Source organism: Moschus berezovskii, chromosome 3 (genome assembly GCF_049115385.1).
Source record: "Moschus berezovskii isolate FMDL1 chromosome 3, NW_MosBer_1.0, whole genome shotgun sequence".
Lineage (NCBI taxonomy): Eukaryota > Metazoa > Chordata > Mammalia > Artiodactyla > Moschidae > Moschus > Moschus berezovskii.
Window position 1 is genome coordinate 69,824,804 of NC_142462.1, and position 21,091 is coordinate 69,845,894.

Consider the following 21,091-nt stretch of genomic DNA (forward strand, 5'->3'; position numbering starts at 1 on the left):
CAAGTCACTAGATTCCCCCTGGTGGTGAGGGTGGGCCACACACACTGCCATTGTTAACTCACACGCGGGAGTCAGCAGCACAGGGCTGACATGTGTGCACGGGCTTTGGACCGAGTGTGGAGCCCGTCTGTGCACTTACTGGCTGTGAGACCTTCAGGGGGTGAAACTCCGTAAGCCTGTTTCTTCGGCTGTGAAATGGGCATTATAATCCCAGTCACATGGGGACCTACAGGAGACCCCAACCTTGGAAGGAAGGAGTACTTGGTGGCAGTTAACCCACACTTCCCGCCCCCCACCCCCAATACCCACCCTCAAAGGAGGACCCTCCCTCTCTCGATGCTCCCAGGCTTAGCTTCCTGGGGATCCAGAATCAACAGCTATTTCTCAGGACCAGCAGATGGAGGCTCTGGGTAGAGAATGCCTGGGGAATGCCTGGGGAACTGAAGGTGAACTGAATTGAGCGGAGAAGGAGGAAAAGAGATCATTCAAATGGTTCTTCAAAGTGACAGATGGCCCAGCAAAGGGGTCAGGGGATGAAGCACTGGATTGGAGGGAAGAGACAATCTGAAGATCGGACAGAGATCTCTGGGGGTCAATGAGGGTGTGATGGGTACCTCTGCATGATCTCAAGGCAAGGATGCAAAAGGAACTCCCAGGGTTAGGGGTGCCTTGTGTTCAGGACCCTGCAGGCCACAGCCCCTTCCACACCCCGCCCAAGACATCAGAAGAGGGCACAAAACACACACAGGACAGGGGACCACCCCAGGATCTCACTGCAGCCAGGCAGGTTCATTTCTGTTTATTTTTTCAAAACAAAACTAAAAATCATCACTCAAAATATTTGAGGATAGTGCTCAAGTTAAAAGCTTTTCACAGAATTTGCAGTCAGAACATCGCAGACTGGTGGTCAGGAACGAGAGCTCTGCCTCCAGCCTCCACTGCTATTCCCTTTGAGCTGCAGCCCAGGCAGTGGGGTGATCACCCCCAGTGGCTGAGGCTGGCGGCATCCACAGATCAGAGACATTCCAGTTCTCTACCCAGCTTCTGATCAGACCATCCAGCACCTTGAAGGCCTGCTGGACTCCCTCCCCCGTGAGAGTCCACAAACTCTGAGGAAGGCAGCCGGGTCACAGCCCAAGCACTGTCCGCTGTCAGAACGAGGACAAAAGGGCAGGCTGTTCTGGCTCTGCATCTTCACGGGGAAGCGTGAACTCCCCGGGGTCAAGGGGTGGAACGCCTATTCGCTGTCATCACCGCTCGTGTTTAACGTTGGCTTCACTCCGCTCCAGGGTGAGCCCACTGCCGTTCCGAGGGCCTTCCTTCCTGCTCCAGTCCTTCTCCGTGTAAAACTCCGCAAGCACAGGGCAGTGTTCAGAAGCCACTCCGCCCCAAGACCAGTTATCTGGAATCCAAGGGTTCGTGAGGCCTTCTCTCACTACAGCCCAGTGGCCTGGAGGCAGAGGGAAGATAGACCCAGAGGTCAGGATGGGGGAGGGGGAGGGTCGCAGGCTGGTGGGTGGAAGCCAACACTGTACAGTATGCAAGCCTGGGCTCCCTGAGAGACCCCTCAGTCACCTGGCTTGCCTGTGCAAATGAACTGTCTCAGCCCACTGGATTTCCCAGACAAGTGAGGGTTTGCCAAGGAGGCGCTGAAACTACCCTGGGTCCAGGCCTCCTGCCCATCCGCATACCTCCTGGCCCCCACCCTGTCCTTACTTCGCAAACACTTGCAATCTGACCAGCAAGGATAAGTGTTCGACATAGGGACACAGTTCCCACAAAGGTGTCCAAAGTGAAGGTCCTATTTCACAAAGCAAAGCTGCAAAGGCGGGTGGGAAAGGAGAAAGTTCTACAAAAAGGGTAAAGAAGAGAAAGTTACAGAAGTTTATGAGAGAGTAAAGGCATTTTTAAAGTCAAGATTTAGAAACATGTGAAGCTCAAGGCATGTTTAAGAAATAGGGGAAGAGTCAAAGAAGAAAGGACAGAGCAGTTAGAAGCATGGCCATGGCCCTCAGTGAGAACCGTCCCAGATAAGCAAACGGACCCAGACCTGGGCTCCGGTAGCTTCCCTAGTGGCTGAGATGGTAAAGAATCTATCTGCCTTTAATCAGGAGACCTGGGTTCAATCCCTGGGTTGGGAAGATCCCCTGGAGAAGGGAATGGCAACCCACTCCAGTATTTTTGCCTAGAGAATTCCATGGACAGAGGAGTCTGGCAGGCTACAGTTCATGGGCTCTCAAAGAGTTGGACATGACTGAGCAACTAACTGTAGAAAATTCTTGAAGAGATGGGAATACCAGACCACCTGACCTGCCTCCTGAAAAATCTGTATGCAGGTCAGGAAGCAACAGTTAGAACTGGACATGGAACAACAGACTGGTTCCAAATTGGGAAAGGAGTACATCAAGGCTGTATATTGTCACCCTGCTTATTTAACTTCTAAGAAGAGTACATCATGCGAAATGCTGGGCTGGATGAAGCACAGGCTGGAATCAAGATTGCCGGGAGAAATATCAATAACCTCAGATATGCAGAGGACACCACCCTTATGGCAGAAAGTGAAGAAGAACTAAAGAGCTTCTTGATGAAAGTGAAAGAGGAGAGTGAAAAAGTTGACTTAAAAATCAACATTCAGAAAACTAAGATCATGGCATCTGGTCCCATCACTTCATGGCAAATAGATGGGGAAGCAATGGAAACAGTGGCAGACTTTATTTTGGGGGGCTCCAAAATCACTGCGGATAGTGATTGCAGCCATGAAATTTAAAAGACGCTTGCTTCTTGGAAGAAAAGTTATGACCAACCTAGACAGCATATTAAAAAGCAGAGAAATTACTTTGCCTTCAAAGGTCCATATGGTCAAACTATGGTTTTTCCAGTAGTCATGTATGGATGTGAGAGTTGGACCATAAAGAAAGCTGAGCACTGAAGAACTGATGCTTTTGAAGTGTGGTGTTGGAGAAGACTCTTGAGAGTCCCTTGGACAGAAAGGAGGTCCAACCAATCCATCCTAAAGGAAATCAGTCCTGAATATTCATTGGAATGACTGATGCTGAAGCTGAAACTCCAATACTTTGGCCACCTGATTCGAAGAACTGACTCATCTGAAAAGACGTTGATTCTGGGAAATATTGAAGGCGGGAAGAGAAGGGGATGATGGAGGATGAGATGGTTGGGTGGCATCACTGACTCCATGGACATGAGTTTGAGTAAACTCTGGGAGTTGCTGATGGGCAAGGAGGCCTGGCGTGCTGCAGTCCATGGGGTCGCAAAGAGTTGGACATGACTGGGCAACTGAACTGACCTGAACTGAGCAACTAACACCTCCACTTTCAGGCCCGGGTTCTGGTGTGAGTTCTGCTGCCCAGGCAACAGTCCGGTGGTGGGGGCCACTGCTTGCTCCCTGCACCTCGCTTTCTACAGCTGAAGAGCAAGGGACAGATGCAATGGTTTCTAGCTTTCCTCCAGCCCCGTCTACTCAAGCACTCCAGCACAGCCTCTCACTGCCACCAACCTCTGTCTGGCCAGTGCTGCATTTCTGCAAACTGCGTCTCGCCCAGTCTGATGACTGACACTCCCTCTGAGACCCACTTTCTTCATCCTTCGGATTTTCCTGTGACACAGTCCAACAGCACACTGGTGCCCAGGACTGGAAATTCTAGTCCTGAGGATCCAAGTCTTGGCTGCACATCCTGGTCTCACAGTGGGACTCCAGCATTGGTACTTAAATTTTTTTTAAAACATTTCTCTGAAGTATAATCTGCAACTATTTGTGTTTAGTAAGGGCGTCTCTGGTGACTCAGACAGTAAATAATGTGCCTGCAATGCAGGAGGCGGATTTGATCCCTGGGTCACGAAGATCCCTTGGAGAAGAGAATGGCTACCCACTCCAGTATTTTGGCCTGGAGAATCCCATGGACAGAGGAGCCTGGTGGGCTATAGTCGTTGGAGTCGCAGAGTCGGACATGACTACAACTGATCAACTGACACTTTTCAAACTTTTGGTGCTTATCTTACTCTTTTTATCTTACATCCAAAGCCCCTACTGCCGCTTCTGTATTTTTATGACTGTTTCATGACCCAAGGTCTGCTCAGCAAGTGAGCTGAGGTTACCCACCACACCCTGGTCTGGCAGAATCCTGCCTAAAGCACTTCGGCATCCTATAGTGATGCCAGGTGACGTGTCAGCTCACCCCCAACTGCTGTTCTGCAGGGTGCTGATGGCATGTTGGTAAGTTTCAGGCCACAACACACTGCCTGAACATGACAGGGCTTGAGAAGTGTTTGCTGAAGGGCTAAGTATCCTTCAAATTGGGCTAAGTTGGGACTTCCCTGGTGGCCAGTGGATAAGAATCCACCTGCCAATGCAAGGGACATGGGTTTGAATTCTGGTCTAGGGAGATTCCACAAGTCATGGGGCACCTAAGCCCGTGTACTACAACTATTGAGCCCATGCTCTAGAGCCCATGAACCGCACTACTAAAGCCCACGTGCCCTGGAACCTGTGCTCTACAAGAGAAATCACTGCAATGAGAAGCCCATGCACCACAGCTAGAGAGTAGCCCCTACTCAGTGCAACTAGAGAAAGTTCGCAGCAGCAACCCAGTGCTGCCAGCCGATAACCAGGTCTGCCCGGGACGCATTTGCTTTGTCCCTGATGTAGGTCAGTGAATGCCTTTTAATTAGTTTTCAGAACCCCTTCACTCTTAAAAGTGGCTCTGTGTGAATGATAATTATACAGCCACCTGAACAGTAACCTGATATTTGCCCGCAGAGGAGGGAAGGTCACTCCTGACTCTCGCTCAAACCAGACAGTCATGAACTGCCAGCTCAGACACGTGACCCTCACTCTGTTTCTGAACAGCGCATGTGCTTTACCTGTGAAAACCTTCTTTAAGCTTTTACTGATCCAGATGTTGTCCAGAGCCTTCGAGCCTTGAGGATTCTTGGTGCTGATGTTGGTAAAGGTGTGTGCGGGGATCAGGTGGTGGAATTTTTCTTTCCTCAGGATATCATAGTCACTGCTGTCTGGCCCCTGGCCAAAATCCCCTAAAACTATCACGTCTTTTTCTCCTAGAAGTGGAAGAAAGAAATGTAAGAGGTGGTGGGAAGTTAACCCAACACTGACCACCACTCATTTAAGTAGGACCGTGAGTGTCTGATTTGACTCTCCAGCATTAGGACTGTGGCATGGTTCTTATTCTCCCAATTTTTCCAAGGTCCTTGTGCAGTACCCCCTCACCACCACCACCACCACTCCCCCGCCGCCTCCAAGCTTTCAGAGTAGGTTAGTGACACATTTGGTTAGTGTGATATCAACATCACCTCTGTTCTGGATCATGGGTTCCGAATCTCATAGCACAAAAAGACCCTAAGGGTCTTGCCCAGATCTTTAACAAAAGCTCAACAAACATTTACTGAGCACAGAAGGAAGCCCGAGTGAAGACGCAGGAAGAACACAGTCATCTACAAGCCGAGGAGAGGCCTCAGGAGAAACCGACCCTGCCAACACCTTGATCATGGACTTTCCAGCCTTCAGGGCCGTAAGAAAATAAATGCCTGTTGTTTAAGCCATCCAGTCTGCGGTGTTTTGTTATGGAACCCCAGCACACTAATACAGGGCAAAATACTTTAAAGTATTTTCAACATCTCTCTCAAACTCTAGTTTGATTTACAAGAGTAAGTGGGATAGTAATGAAGTATTTTCCAAAGTGAGGAGACATTCAGAAAGGACAGTGGGCCCCAGCTTGGCTCCCTGGGATTCCAGTCCACTGCCTGACCATCACTTCCTGTCTCAAAGTTCCCCTCAGGAGAGCCATGTTATCACAGGGAGAAACACCGCAAGGAAAGCTTTAAGGAAAGCAGTTCATAACCAAGGGCCAAATGCATCCGAAACACTCAGCAAATCTCCGTGGACATGACTATGCATCAATAGCAAGGGCTGCTGCTGCGTCGCTCAGTCGAGTCTGACTCTTAGCGACCCCACGGACTGCAGCCCACCTCCTCTGCTCACGGGCTTTAAGATGAAGAAATCCAAAGTGAAATGACACAAGCCACCAGCAGAGGGCACTCATGTTCTGCACAAGACATCCTCTTCCACGGGGGCCTGAGGGAGGGAAGGGGATGGAAGGAAGCCTTTCCTGCAGCCATTGTGTGACCAACAGAGAGGCAACTGTGACCCTCACGCTAGATCCTAACGACCCTGGCACCCAAAGCAGGGCGAGCCTTACTAAGCTGGTCTTGAGAAATCAGTGCGAACTTTAAACAGGAAAGTCAACTTAATACTAATAATATTAATATTATTATTAATACTATTAATAATAACAACTCCTACGAGGCCAGTGTTAATGACCCTCCACTGAGTCCTCACCGTGTGCTGAGGACCTCTTGCAGGTAAGAAGCTGAGGCTCTGACCAAAGCCACCAAGCCCTCAAATCCAGGACTCTTTACAAAGAGCTAGGATGGAAAAGCCTCACACGCTTAGAACAGAGCCTGCTGCCTGGTAGACGTAAGATAAACACACATGAAAGAAAAGGTGAACGAAGCACGAGGAAGACTGAATTAAGGTGCAACGTATTTTTTAAAAGGAATGAATAGAAAGATGCTGCTGCTGCTAAGTCACTTCAGTCATGTCCAACTCTGTGTGACCCCATAGATGGAAGCCCACCAGGCTCCCCTTTCCCTGGGATTCCTTTATTAAATTTCAAGGAAAACTTAGAAAAGACTGAGACAGAAGGTTTCCATATAATTAGAGGCTTTCATTAGGATGCAAACATGAAATATTTGGGCCAAAAAAAGACAGTTCTGGGGTTTTCCTGGTGGCTCAGTGGTAAAGTATCCACTGGCCAATGAAAGAGACATGGGTTCAATCCCTGGTCTGGGACGATCCCACATGCCACGAGGCAACTAAGCCCGTGTACCACAACTGTTAAGCCTATGCTCTAGAGCCCAAAAGCCACAGCTGATGAAGCCTGTACATCCTACAGCCTGTGCTCCACAACGAGAAGCCACCACAATGAGAGAAGCCTTTGTCCTGCAACTAGAGAGTAGCCCCCACTCGCTGCAGCTAGAGAAAGCCCATGTGCCACAGTGAAGACTCAGCACTGACAAATATATATATATATATTTTTTTTTTTTTTAAGAAAAGATAATTCTGAACCCAGGAGAGATGCTGGTGTCAGGCGTCAATAAACTGAGCTCTGTTTAACTTCGGGAATGAAAATAATGGCTCATTTTGAATTGGACTGTCCAGGTTTCTTACAACTCATCTACTTTGGTTAAAGCAGTTTGGTGATGACATGGAGATACTCCCTGCCTCTGACAACCCACAGAAGTGCAGGGCCCTAAATTCTCCTAGGAAGCTGTCCACCAGGGTGGGCTCCATAGTTATGCACTGAGTTTCTAGGAGTTAGGGCTTCCCAGGGGGCCCTAGTGGTAAATAACTTGCCTGCCAATGCAGGAGACCCAGAAGATTCGGGTTCGACCCCTGGGTCAGGAAGATTCCCCTTGAGGAGGGTATGGCAATCCACTCCAGTATTCTTGCCTGGAGAATCCCACGGCCAGAGGAGACACCTGGCAGGCTATAGTCCCTGGGGCCGCAAAGAATCAGACACTGCTGAGCACACACATTTTCCAGGAGTGAAGGGATAATATTTGGGGCTGACTTCCTCAGAGTCCTAGATTTATAAAATACCAGCGACAATAGCAGGAGCCTGGCCCCACTAGGGGTAAGTCTTACTCAGATGCCAAGCATGACCCTGCCTTGTTTGACTCTTGCTGAGTTCACAGAGCAGGCCCTGCTCGGGGGGAGGGGGGTGGGGGGTCTGAAAGATGAAAATTCCATCAGTGGATGGGCACCCCACCCTCAGCTCTCACTGACGTCATTCAACCTGGGTGCACATTCCAGACAAAGGTGGAAAGGCCCAGAGTTTGCTAATCAAATCGACTCTGTTAGCTCTGATAGAAAGAAGCCTGTGGAATAAAGGCTCAGTCTTTGTTTGAGTCAAACCACCTCTGCTCATCGATTTACCCGAGCTGCCCCTTGGGCAAGTTGCAGCACTTCCTGATTCCTTGGCTCTGCCGTGTCACCAGTTAACAACAGGTTGGACATTTAGTTACACACAGGGAGAACAGGGACATGAGTCACTGTCCTTCCCTGGGCATGTCAAGGCTGAGCCAGGCTGTGGCTCAATACTCCCTGGCAGCTTGAACCAATACCCTGCCCAGGTCTTCTGACAAATACCTGATCCCTACCAGAATATCAGAAAAGACAGCAAGGGCCTATGGTTATCAGAGAAGTAAGGGACTGGCACATTCCCTTCCTCCTTCCGTATAAAGGAAAAGTTTGAAATGAAGAACAACAGAAATGTCCACAGATTTAAAAGCTATCAAGTCATCCTTCATAATGGGTTAGAGATTAGCCATGGGTGAACAATTTCCCCCAGGGTTGCTCCTTGGATGAAGTATCTTGACTTAAACATCTTTCTGACTTTATTTTAGCCCAAAGACTCATAATTTAAGGAGAATGCTGGTCACAGCACATCCTGGTTTGAAATGTAAGCTGTACATCAATGTTCATAAGAGCATTATCCATAACAGCCAAAAGATGGAAATAACCCAAGTGTCCACTTACCAACAAATGGAATAGTATCTGGCCTTAAAAATGAAAGGAAATTCTGATGTATACTATAAGCCATAAAGACCTAATGTAAGTGAAACTAACTGGTCACAAAGGGACAAATATTATAAGGTTCTACTTAGATGAGATAACTAGAGTGGTCGAGTTCATGGAAACAAAGTAGAAATGTGACTGTCAGGGTCTGGGAGGGAAGGGAATTTGTGTTTAATGGGCACAGAGTTTCAGTTTGGGAAGATGAAAAAGTTCTAGAGATGGACGGTGGTAATGGTTATAAAATAATGTAAATATACTTAAAACCACTGACCTATAACTTAGAAATGGTTAAGATGGTAAGTCTCATGTCATATATATTTTACCATGATAAAACTTTTCAAAATGAACTATCTCTGTAGCCAGATCTTCATAAAACACCTTGTGGGGGGCCAATTTAACAAGGGAAAAAAGGCTTAGCAAGCTAGGGATACGGATTAAGACTCTAGAGTACAGAAGAGAAACGCAGGCCTCCAGCTGTGAAACCTCACCTGGAGAAGCTCAGTGCTCTGAAAAAATCAAGCCAAACTGAACACACCCCAGTCTTTACAGCTGTGTCAACTTTCAACTCTTGCTCCTTGCAAACCACACACAGAAAACGTTTGGTGTTATCGGGGGCAGAGCTGGAAAGCACAGAGTCCACCTGTCTTCTGAAGTTCTGCTTTTTTCAGTGTTCTCTTAATCCCCCCAGCATGTTTTTGAGTCAATTCATGTCTGCTGAGCCCCTACTATATCCTGGGTCCTTCATCAGATGGTCACCCAGCCCTGGGCACCGTGTGAGGTTAGCACTGTCAGCCCCTGAAGAGTGGTGACCTCCCAGACATCCTACAACCACTGAAGGAGCTAAGATTCAAGTCCAGTGTTGTCATTTCAGGGCTCTGTCAGCAAGATCTGCAACCCACCAGGAAGGAAAGGGCTCATCAGGACTTCCCCACTCTCCTAGTCACCAATTCTCTTTCACAAGAAGAGCAGGTACACACCTTCAGGGGACACCACCATGGGAACACATAGGGGGCGGTGGAGCCCATGATGAGGGTCATGGGGGAGGCTGTCATCACTTAGTTTCTCCTCCCAATCCTGTCCATCAAAGAGAAGCTGAAGAGCCACAAAACCCCCACCACAGAACCCACATGCCAGACCCACAGAGACACAGTTAGAGCGTGCACGGGGCACTGGGCTGCCCAGGATGCAGGCGGTATGGTGGTTTCCTGTACATCACTCAGTACGCATCGCTGCCCACGGGACAGCCAGCCTAGGTTAGACGCTGGGAAGGGGCACCCCTCACCTATATCCTGCAGAAGTGGGAGCTGCTAGCCCCGCTGCACAGACATATGGTTCCTACCTTTCAGGGTTTCCTGCAAGGTCTGTGCGAAGCTAGCCCAGCGATGGCTGTCACTGTGGTTCTTGCTCAGGTTCTCACCCCCTGGGAGGGTCAGGGTCGCCAAGTGAAGGTTCACTAGCGTCAAGTCATGACTTCCTACCTGAGCAAGATGAAACAAAGCCCCAGAGACAGGTTGAGATGCTCTTATCTTCCGTTACCTCCCACCCCCGAGCAGCTTCACAAACAGTACTGATGGTGGTAAATGCACACAAGGCAGCTCGCCCTGGAGGAAGGGGAGGCAGCCATCGTGAGAGCTTCCTGAGGCCCTTGCAGGACCGAGACCTCTCTTGTCCTATCACGGGGACCCCCGACCTTGCACCCCTTTTCTCCTCCTTAGGGCCTGGAAAATCAGGCATGTTTAGAAATGTCAATTTTTTTGTTGCTTTTGTTTTCCTTCTGAGCAACTATGAAGGAGGAAGAGGTAACGTTAGCAGCTGGCTGTTAATGAAGACCTGGGGCTCTCCCCTCAGGGCCAGCCTGTCACCCCCCAGCCCCGCAGGGATTTGCGGCTGGGCCCCGCCTCCTTCCCCACCTCCCCACAGCCCATCCCCGCCATGTGCTCCCTGCCCCCCTAGAGATCACGGTGCCTGATGCTCAGTGACTTCAAACATGAAGAACGAAAGCTGGCTGAGCCCTGGTAGCACAGGCTCTACCCGATCCTGCATCCCCAGAGTAAGGGGCAGAGTCGTGACGTCAGAGTAAGGGGCAGAGTCGTGACGTCTCCTGGGCACCACAGCACTGCTCAGCTGCTCTGGATTTGGCAACCCCACCCTTCTGTTTGTCATGGCAACAAACACTAACCACGGCCAGGAAGCTGGGGGTGTGCAGACGGCACCCCCAAGTGAGGGCTGCCAGTTTCATCTTACAGAGGTGACCACAGTTTGCCATCACCACTGCCCAGCCAGGAGAGCTCTCTCTGAAGCCGGGGCTCTGACCTCAAGGGAGACACCTTCAGGTCATGGGCGAGGAAACCCTGCCTGGGGAGGGAAGTCACATCTCTGTCCCCACAACTTGCCTGGCCTAGGATCCTCGTACCTGTCCAGGGGATCACTTTATTCAGAGGATTTGAGCCAATAATTCACAATCTGAGAGCATTTCTTAATGATCTTTAAAACCATCCCACCTCTTTGAGACACTAGCTGGTTCTGCCTGTTGCCTTGCTTGGCCAAAGCCAGTGCAGCCACTTTACATAGAAAAGGGACCTGCGGAGGAGGGTTCAGGGTATTCACTGGCTGACTGATACACCAGTATCAAAAGCACAGCCCACAGACACCCTGGACTGTGTGCATGCACAGGGAATGCCAGCATCTCTGCAGCTGACCACAGTCAGCACAGCCGCCAGCTCACAGGCAGCCCCAGCCCGGAGCTGCCAGAGAGAAACTGTGCTGAGGTCTGTGGCAACTCTCTGGCTCCAGAACTGCTTTGGAGCATATAGAAGGGGGTGTCCCAGACACCCAGCAGCTGGCTTGCTGGGCTCTGTGACAAGGGACCACTCTCGCCTGACCCTGTGACTTCTGAGGGGTAAGGCCAACTGCTGACTTGACGATCTGTTTTGGCTGCTGCCTTTTCCTCCTTCCTGATGCCCAGTTTCTGACTGTTTGCTGTGCATGAATACTTCCCAGGGCATCCAGGGGAATCAGAGAGACAGCTCAGGTCGGTCTGCTTGCTGCTCCCAACTCTGGAGAGAGAGGGCTTGTCTGGAAGTGTCAGTGGCCCTACCACCCAGAAGCTCTTTCTGAGCCTCAATGACCCCTGGAGGGCTCCCCCTCTCCCTAGGAAGAGAAGGGTGTCCTCAGAGCAGTTCGGCTGCCCTCTAATCCAGAGATTCCCAAACGACTGGCTTCCTTACCCAGCGCTGAGAGCACTGATGAAGCGCAGGAGGTGATTCTGGAAACCAGACATTGTGTGTGTCTGGGGCAGGGTCCAGGAAACCCTGATTTTAAGAAAATCTCTCCAGGTGATTCTGCTGCTTATCAGGTTTGGGAAGTGGCCATTTGACCTCCTTCTCGCCCAGAGGTCCAAGTTACCAGAGCTATGATCTCCCCCAAATTCCTCTCCTTCCTGCTCTGGACAAGTTCCCCAGCTGAGGGAACCCCAAGTGTGTGTGCTGACCCAGCCCTGAGAGAGAATAAAACCAAAGCAAAAAGGTGAGCTTCTCTGGCTCACAGTTCAAAGTGTACTTTTCTCCTTTTCAGAAGGAGTGGCCCTGCACAGCAATAGGAGCGATACCTTGAACCTCGCGAGGTACGGGCTGGGGCCCACCGGCTTCCCATGCCCATTGTTGGGCGAGCTTTCCTGCCAGGCGGTGTCTCTCAGCTCCACCCCGGCTGCTGTGTCCCACAGGAACCCTGCAAACCCGGCACCCTGCGGGAGAAGACGAGGTGTTAGTGTGCAGAGAGGTCTGTCTGGTGGGGTGCTCAGCCCCAAGCTGGGAAGCAGCAGGCAAGGCCAGGAGACAAAGGGAAAGCAGCAGACTCTACACTGGGTCTGGGGGTGACCTGCCCGGGGGCTGTTTCTGAGACAAAAGCATATCCCCAAACCACAGCATGTTCCTCCTAGTCCCCCCAACAAATTTCCCAGCCAGACTCCAAGAGGTGGCTTTGGTTACTGAGCAGCTGCCAGCTTCCAGCCCAGCACCGCCTGTTGCCTCATGGGTACCCTGCCAGGCACTGGCCCATGTCTGTTAAGCAAGTATTCAATGCACAGTATCCTTTAAAATTCTATAGCCACTCTGTAAGTTGAGGGAGGAGCTGTTGATCCCATTTTCCAGATGAAGGAATTGAGGCTGAGTGGTCTGAGAGGCCACACACTGTTACCCAGTGGCCTTGACACCCAACCTGGAGCAGGGTTACCTGACTTGAAAATCTCCAACAGGCTCCATCAGGCTCAGTCAAGGTCCTGGGCTTACAAAGAGTGAAAAGAGGCCAGGTTTCTGGGTCTAGTTTTCTCACCATGAATATCTAGTATATAGCACAGTGCCTGACACACAGTAACTTTTCTAATGATTTGTTGAACAGATAAATAGTGTTAAATGGACTGTAAGAGTCCTGTGAACCTATATATATATGTGTAAAGTGCCTTTTTAAAAAAGGTGTAAACGTGTTAGTTGCTCAGTTGTGTTTGACTCTTTTTGACCCCAAGGACTGTAGCTCATAGGCTCCTCTGTCCATGGAATTCTCCAGGCAAGAATACTGGAGTGGGTAGCCACACCCTTCTCTAGGGGATCTTCCTGACCCAGGGATTGAACCTGGGTCTCCTACACTGTAGGCAGATTCTTTACCATCTGAGCCATTAAAAACATTTTTTAAAATCATTTTTATATATTTATTTATGGCTATTCTGGGTCTTCATCGCTACACCAACTTTTCTCTAGTTGTGGCAAGTGGGGGCTACTCTCTAGCTGCAGTGTGTGGATTTCTCATTGCAGTGGCTTCTCTTGTTGCAGAGCAAGGGCCCTAGAGGGCTTCTGCAGTTGCTGCATGTGGGCTCACTAGTTGTGCTTCCTGGTCTCTAGAGCACAGACTCAATAGTCGTGGCGTGGGCTTAGTTGCTCCGCAACATGTGGGGTCTTACCGGACCAGGGATGGCACCCCTGTTTCCTGCATTGGCAGGCAGATTCTTTACCAGTGATCACTAGGGAAGCCCCCCCAACTCTGTTTTTTTAAGCTTATTTTTATTTCACTTTTGGCTGCACCATGCAGCCTGTGGGAATATAGTTCTCTGACCAGAACTGAACCCGGGCCCCCGGCAGGGAGAGTATAGAGTCCTAACCACTGGACCACTAGGGAAGTCCCCTATTAGTATTATTTCTTTGTGGACTGAGAAGGACAGTCATGGGCTGGAGTGGTAAAGACCAGATACCTTCCAATTATCCTGTGTTTCCAGCCTCCTGGCTACCACCTTCAGTAATTACTTACACCCCAAACCCAGAGAAATAAGATTTACAGTACACTTTAAAGTAGGAGCTGAAAAGAAAGCTTACTGTCAATAAGTGACTGGATATTTTTAATCCAGTAAACATTACAATTTAAAAGTCTCAGATCTCCATATCACTCAGACAAGTATTTATATCATGTGTGTTTATAATGGTATACTAGAGACACAAACGGGCTTCCCACATGGCTCAGTGGTAAAGAATCCGCCTGCCAATGCAAAGCCACAGGAGATGTGGGTTTGATCCCTGGGAGAAGATCCCTGGGTTGGGAAGATCCCTTGGAGAAGGGAATAGCAACCCACTACAGTATTCTTGCCAGGATGATCCCATGGACAGAGAAGCCTGGTGGGCTATAGTCCAAGGGTCACGAAGAGTCAGACACAATTGACATGCATGCAGCACCAACACCTACATAAAAATATAACATCTGCATTTATGGGAAAATTTTGTAATCCACTCATAATTAACTATCAGGAGCCTTTTTTTAAAATCTAAAACTCTACCGATGTTGAATATTTCAAGTGAGTAAAAACTGGTCTTGAATATGATATGTGGGAGTGAAAATATATACATAGAGAGATTTACCTAAACCCATATGGGCAATACTAATGAGAGAAAATTCAAAATTAAAATCTGCTGAAAGTCTCCACAGATCATTTCCATGTGCACAATTCTTACCACTGAAGCAAATATTTCATGTATGAATTAAGTGAATCTGAAGTTCTCAGTCAATGAACAATGGGCTGTCTACAAACTTGGCAGAGGCTGGAACCGTGGAGAAGGGATTAGAAGGACAAAAGACAGAAATACCCCATTTGCTCCCTTGGCTCCAGACAGGATTTCTCCTCTCCTCCCAACACCCAAGCTCCCATTTCCGTCTGGGCAGCAGGCCATTCCTGATCCAAACAGGAAATAAGAACCAGGGCATTTTGAAACAAATGGCAAAGAGCTAAAAAAATGGGCAGAAATACAACATTACATCAAGGATGTTGGCAAAGGAAAGGTTTTAAACGTTTGTGATTGGAAAAAAGAAAATGGAAAGAAAATTCCCGTTCTGCAGATGGGGGTACCTTTTGGAGCTGAGTCGAGGGCGTCTCTGAAACAACAGCCTTCCAGCATCCCCGGGGCCCTTTCCACTTGCGGATGTTGGGCAGAATTGGCTGGTTTAGCTCCGTACAGAACTGTAAAGACAGAGAACACGTCGGTGTGTGTTCCCGCCTGAAGCAGTTCCTGCTGCAGGCAGCCTGAGGAGCCAGAAAATGCAGATCCTGACTCCTCAGACTGATTTAGACACTTTTCAGACCTCGTCCTTGTGTTCTCAGAAGCCAGGGTTTATGAAGACCAGGATGACAAAACAAGCCTCTAAAATTAAAAAGCAAGCTGTCCACCTGTGAAATATACAATTATCATCTGGAGAATTTTAGCTTAGAGCCAACCATTCTCTTTGTAGCAATCCACCACAAATAGTTCAAAAGTTCAGAATCTTTTTAATCCTTGAAAAATCAGTGGTTAAGGTCCCAGGAGAGTCTAGATCAGTATCAAATGCAGAGGGAAGAACATGGTCCTTTCCCACTCCTGTTAGAGGCACAAAAACAGACCCCCAGAAGGTAGTCAATAATTGTGAAATAATTTTGAACAGTGACAGGTGGTCACTAGACTTAATGTCGTGGTCATTTCATAATGTATAAAATTACCGGATCACTACATTGTACATCTGAGACTAATACAATATTGTAAATCAATTATGCTTCATTTAAAAAAAAAGTACCAACTGACCCCCCTTCACCACGCACCACCATATTGTTCACCTTGGTTTTCCTCTGAGAAGAAAGACCGCTCATGGGTGGTTCCTATGCATCATGTGTGTTTTCAGGGTGAGCTTCTTTTTGTGTATGTGTGTTTCACCAATACAGAACTGTAAGGTGACTTTATCATCAAGGCAAAATGAAATCGTACAGACCAAGTATTAATAAAATGAGGAATTGGAAAACTACAGGTCTCAGAATCCACAGGCCAGTTTCTCTACGTCATGCCTCAAACACAACCCCGTCTCTTGGGGCTGGTTCTTTTAAGGGTCTCCGGAATTTGCCAGATTTGGGCTGTGTGTGAGATGCTCTGATACCTGGCACTGCCCCTTCTGGGTGACCCCTCCTGTCCCTTTCCTTCATGCACTGTGCGCACCCTACTCAGCCCTTTCTCTGCCCGGCCCTACCAGCCAGTCTCTGGGCTTCCTTTTGGAGGCATCACTGTCATCTCCTCAAAGAGCCCCCCTTAGATAACCTCAGCCCCACAGCTTCAGCTTACACTTCTACCGCAAACACCCCCAAATCTGTACCAGCAGCTCAGATTTCTCTCTTGAGTTTTGAAATATATTTTGACTTCCCTTTTAACATTTCCATCAGAAGATTTCCACAGAAGTACAAACCCAACAGGTTCCAAAGGAACATGCCGTTCCAATCCCCTATGCACATCTCAATTCTTGGTGTGAGCATCTTTCCAGCCACTCTGACTCTGCCCTCTCCCCCACAGGCTAGTGCTCACCAGGCCACATGCAGCATCATGTCTGTCAGAAGCGTCCTCTTTCTATTCTCCAATCCCACTGTTATGGTCCATTTCAGAGCTCCATATTTTCCCACCTGGCTCACTGGCATAGCTTGTTAGAGGTCTCTCTGCCTCTCTGTCATTCAATCCCCTCCCATCTGTCCACTGGGTAAGCTGTGATGGCTATGCTGATACACCGTCCCTGTGGTTCTCAAAGTGTGGTTCAGGACCCAGGAACATCAGCATCACCTGGGAACTTGTAGAAAACTCTCTGGCCCCACCCTAGACCTACCAGATCAGAAACTCTAGGGTGAGGCCCAGTAAATGTGTTTTAACAAGCCCTGTGGTGATTTGGACGCCAGCTAAGATCTGAGAACCATTGCAGCTGCCACTCCTCCCTAAGCATCTGCCTCAGATTCGGGTGGTGGTGTGGGCTGACAGCGAGTGGCCTGCTGGCAGCCTCCTCCAGGAATGCTTGCTGCAGAGAGCTGCCCTCATGCCCTTCCTGGGCGGTTCACATCCAGCAGCTGAGAGAGGCCAGCGTCTGATAGTCAGGTCTTTGCTCTCCTGTTGCTCGAGCTCTAAGAGAGAAGACGAACCATTTCTCTAGTGACCAGCACTATGGAGGAAACAAATCCAGGCAAGGATGGAGCCTCCTGGGAGGGCCACTCTGGATACACATGGTTCTAGGAGTCATGCTGCCTTTACAGCTACATGTGTACGTGTCTGCCTCTTCCCAGTAGTGGATGCCACAAGAGCAGGGACCGTCCCCAAGTTGCCTTAAGAAAGCCCACCTGGCAGAGCATGGTGCCCAATGATGCTCTACAAGCATCAGCTGGTGAGTCAGGAAATTTCAGAGATAATCACTATCCTCAAATCCAGGTATGAGAGACAAAAGGAGGAACTTCTTGAGGTTATTTAAGCAACTGCTTCGATCTTAATCTGACTTTGAGTTTGCCTGGGAAGGAATCTCTCTGGGATCTGGTCCTCAGTGACTTTTATCCATTCTCCTTTCAACACTGCCACAGATGGTATTATTCCCAATGGGGGGACTTCACCCCGGATGAATCTCCATAGCCAGATGGTCCTGGCTGGTAGCCACCCTTGTGTAGGAAATGAAGCACTCTGGAAAATGCATGCAGAATTTATTGACTCTAACTTTAGGAATCCAGCGAGGAAATGAACTTCCAGAGGGTCCAATTTCCTGCCGGGGAATTATCACTTGCTGAGTGATCATTAGAGCTGAATCCAAGAGTCATTAAAAAGGAGAACAGCTCTCCAGTGTCCATCTGGGGCCTCACTGCTCTCCACAAAGGCAGGCCTGAACCTGGCTGCTTGCCTACATCTCTGAGGATGCCCCCCAGGAATCTCTAGCTCTTAAAAAGCCCCTGAGGTTATTAGCTAACCACCATGCTGTGCTGGGAAGAGCAATCTGCAGGAAGCCAGAAAGCTCATCTCTCCTGACCCTGACAGGTCAGGAGAGACACTGTTTTTAATGCACACCTCTCTCAAAGATGGGCTCTGGGGACAAAGCTTTGTGCTGGTTCAAGCGTGAGCATCAGTATCACCTGGGAACTTAAAATGCTATCGAAATTAGAGTGTCTGAGTGAGACCTGGAAAGCTGAATTTTAACATCCCTTCCAGGTGACTCTGACTCAGATTTAAAGCTGGTGTTATGGAATGAAGGAAACAGATTTTCCTTTTCTTTATTTTATATTTAAAAGTCTTTCCCTCACAGCTAAACTCTGGAAGACAAGGAATCATGATTCCTGAACCTTAAGGGCCACCTGTATTTTTTAGATCTGAAGCCTTGCCCTTGATGCTTCTCTCAGCCCACAGAGTAGATGATCCTTCTCTCTGCCTTTTTCAGTATTTCTTATGTTACTGGGGACAATTAATAATATAAGGGGGGCTTCCCTGGTGGCTCAGAGGTAAAGAAATCTGCCTGCAAGGCAGGAGATGCAGGAGACCTAGGTTTGATCCCTGGGTTGGGAAGATCCCCTGCAGGAAGAAATGGCAACCCACTTCAGTAGTCTTGACTGAAAAATTCCATGAACAGAGGAGCCCGGCAGTCTACTGTCCATGGGGCTGCAAGAGTCAGACATGACTGATCAACTGAACACACATACACAATAAAATAAGGGACCAAGGAGAAGAGTGTTTATGGCTGAAAGCATTCTGTGCCTCAATTTTCATGATCAGCATTAGGGAACACGTAGGTATTTTCTTCTATTTTCAGAACTGAAAAAAGAATTGCCACAATTAAAAATGATATTTTAAAAAAGAGCAAGAAAAAAATTGCCAGCTTGATAACTTAGCTGACCGCTTGCACTAACTTTTCACAGCAAATCTAAGGAGGAGAGCACCTTTAAATCCTTGCTACTCAGTGTGTGGTCCATGGACCAGTAGCATCAAGCTCACCTGGGAGTCTGTTAGAAACGCAAGCTATCGGGCCCACCCACACCAGTGCCCTGGAATCTGCACTGTCACAGGATCCCAGGGTGCAAGTTTGGCAAGCTTTGAGGAGCCTGCTCCAACAGCCCCCTTGTTTGGTCCACACCATTCCTATTATCCCACCCACAGATCACACTACCAGTTACTCAGGAGGAAAGTGCAGCCCAGAATAGCATATTAAAAAGCAGAGACATTACTTCGCCAACCAAGATCCGTCTAGTCAAGGCTATGGTTTTTCCCATGGTCATGTATGGATGTGAGAGTTGGACTGTGAAGAAAGCTGATCGCCGAAGAATTGATACTTTTGAACTATGGTGTTGGAGAAAACTCTTGAGAGTCCCTTGGACTGCAAAGAGATCCAACCAGTCCATTCTAAAGGAGATCAGTCCTGGGTGTTCATTGGAAGGACTGATACTAAAGCTGAAACTCCAATATTTTGGTCACCTCATGCGAAGAGTTGACTCACTGGAGAAGACTCTGATGCTGGGAGGGATTGAGGGCAGGAGGAGAAGGGAACGACAGAGAATGAGATGGCTGGATGGCATCACCGACTCAACGGACATGAATTTGAGTGAACTCCGGGAGTTGGTGATGGACAGGGAGGCCTGGCGTGCTGTGATTCATGCGGTCGCAAAGAGTCGGACACGACTGAGCGACTGAAATGAACTGAACTGAACTGAAACATAAGTGAGTTGAATGAGAGATTCCACAGGGTTCAGAGGCAGGTGTGAACTGAAGTCTGTCTCCTAATGCACCACCTCCTGGTCAGAACAGGTAGACCATGCATGTGGGGCTGGAAACGCTGCAAGGGGTGGGGCCAGTCGGTCTTTACCAATCCTTAGATTCTTTCTCCCAAACACTTCAAAGGAAAACAAAAGCATCCTATGAGAGCCCTCAACCTGAACTCTGCCTGAAGTTGAATTTTTTTTTTTTAAAAAGAACAGTTGGTTCTCAAATTTTCTGCTTTACCCATACACAAGAAGGAAGAAAATATACTTTAAGCAGAAGTGTCTCCCAAGGGCAGAATGGGTGGAAATGGAAGGGGCAAGGTGGGTATGATTGGAAAAAAGCCTCCCAGGTGACTGTGATCTGCACAGTCTCAACACAGAGCCCTTGCCTGCCACCTGTGTTTCTAAAGTCCCAGGGGCTAACCCATACCTGTATTCAGCAGAATTATACCAGCTCTCATTTTAAACCACAGGTTTGCCCACCCCACCCTGACTGAGTTGGAATCTGAGGTTAGGGTCAAGCTGTGCACTCTCAAGTTCCCCAGTTTTAAACTAAAGCTTGAAAAGTTCAGAGGAAGATAGACAATTATTGCTTTCAAACATGGTCTTTGCATTTTTAATACCTGTGGTCAGGAAAGACAATTTATATTGTTCAAAACAAATAAATACCATTTCAGCTCTCCCACTCTGCCCCGTGTAAGCATCTGACTGAGGTCCTTTGCAGATCACCCTGTGAGATAAGGCACAGAGGGAGCGCGGCCACCGTATATACACTGGCGTGCAACAGACGTTTGTTGAATGAATGAGTAAAGGCATGTCTCCTGGGGATCCCACCTCAGGCTTCTCTGTCCCAGGATAAATTACAAGAAACCCCCAAATAGGCTGGACTTGTTTCTTGAGCTTCTGACCAATTAGGGGTTAATATCAGTCTTTAGTATGTGCCCCATGGTCGGCTACTCAGATGCAGAACTTGATTGTCAAGGCCAAATTTACCCCTCTCTCTGCTTCGGCTTGCCAACAGGGAGCCTAAGTCAGAACTTTAAACTCCAATCTACAAGATGCCCAAGTTGCTGGCATTCAGAAACGTCAAGTCCTAAAAGACAGGACTCCTTTGGCTGTGCTTAGGATGTGCTGCACACATCAGGTCTGTCTGGACCAGCTGACTGTTCATCTCTGCAGAGACAAGAGGTTCCAAGGCTTGACACCAAACTCTTTCTTAGAATGCATTTGAATCAGTTTTAATGAGGTGGATGAAATTGGAGCCAATTATACAGAGTGAAGTAAGCCAGAAAGAAGAACATCAATACCGTATATTAACGCATATATATGGAATTTAGAAAAATGGTAACCTAAACCCTGTATAAGAGACTGCAAAAGAGACATAG

At 48.5% G+C, this 21,091-nt stretch overlaps 1 protein-coding gene across 2 annotated transcripts in view; it reads right to left on the reverse strand.

Annotated features, from left to right (window-relative positions):
- Window positions 1-409: 409 nt before the first annotated feature.
- Window positions 410-21,091, reverse strand: part of EEPD1 (endonuclease/exonuclease/phosphatase family domain containing 1) — a 137,300-nt gene continuing 116,618 nt past the window's right edge. The window contains exons 5-9 of one of the 2 annotated variants that reach the window (XM_055420880.2): window positions 15,054-15,164; window positions 12,279-12,413; window positions 10,011-10,149; window positions 4,879-5,073; window positions 410-1,450 (exon numbers count right to left, since the gene is read on the reverse strand). In XM_055420880.2, coding sequence (XP_055276855.2) covers window positions 1,251-1,450; window positions 4,879-5,073; window positions 10,011-10,149; window positions 12,279-12,413; window positions 15,054-15,164 — 780 coding nt within the window. In that variant the 3' untranslated portion in view covers window positions 410-1,250. The remainder of the gene's footprint in view (window positions 1,451-4,878; window positions 5,074-10,010; window positions 10,150-12,278; window positions 12,414-15,053; window positions 15,165-21,091) is intronic. The other variant, XM_055420881.2, reaches the window with a different exon arrangement.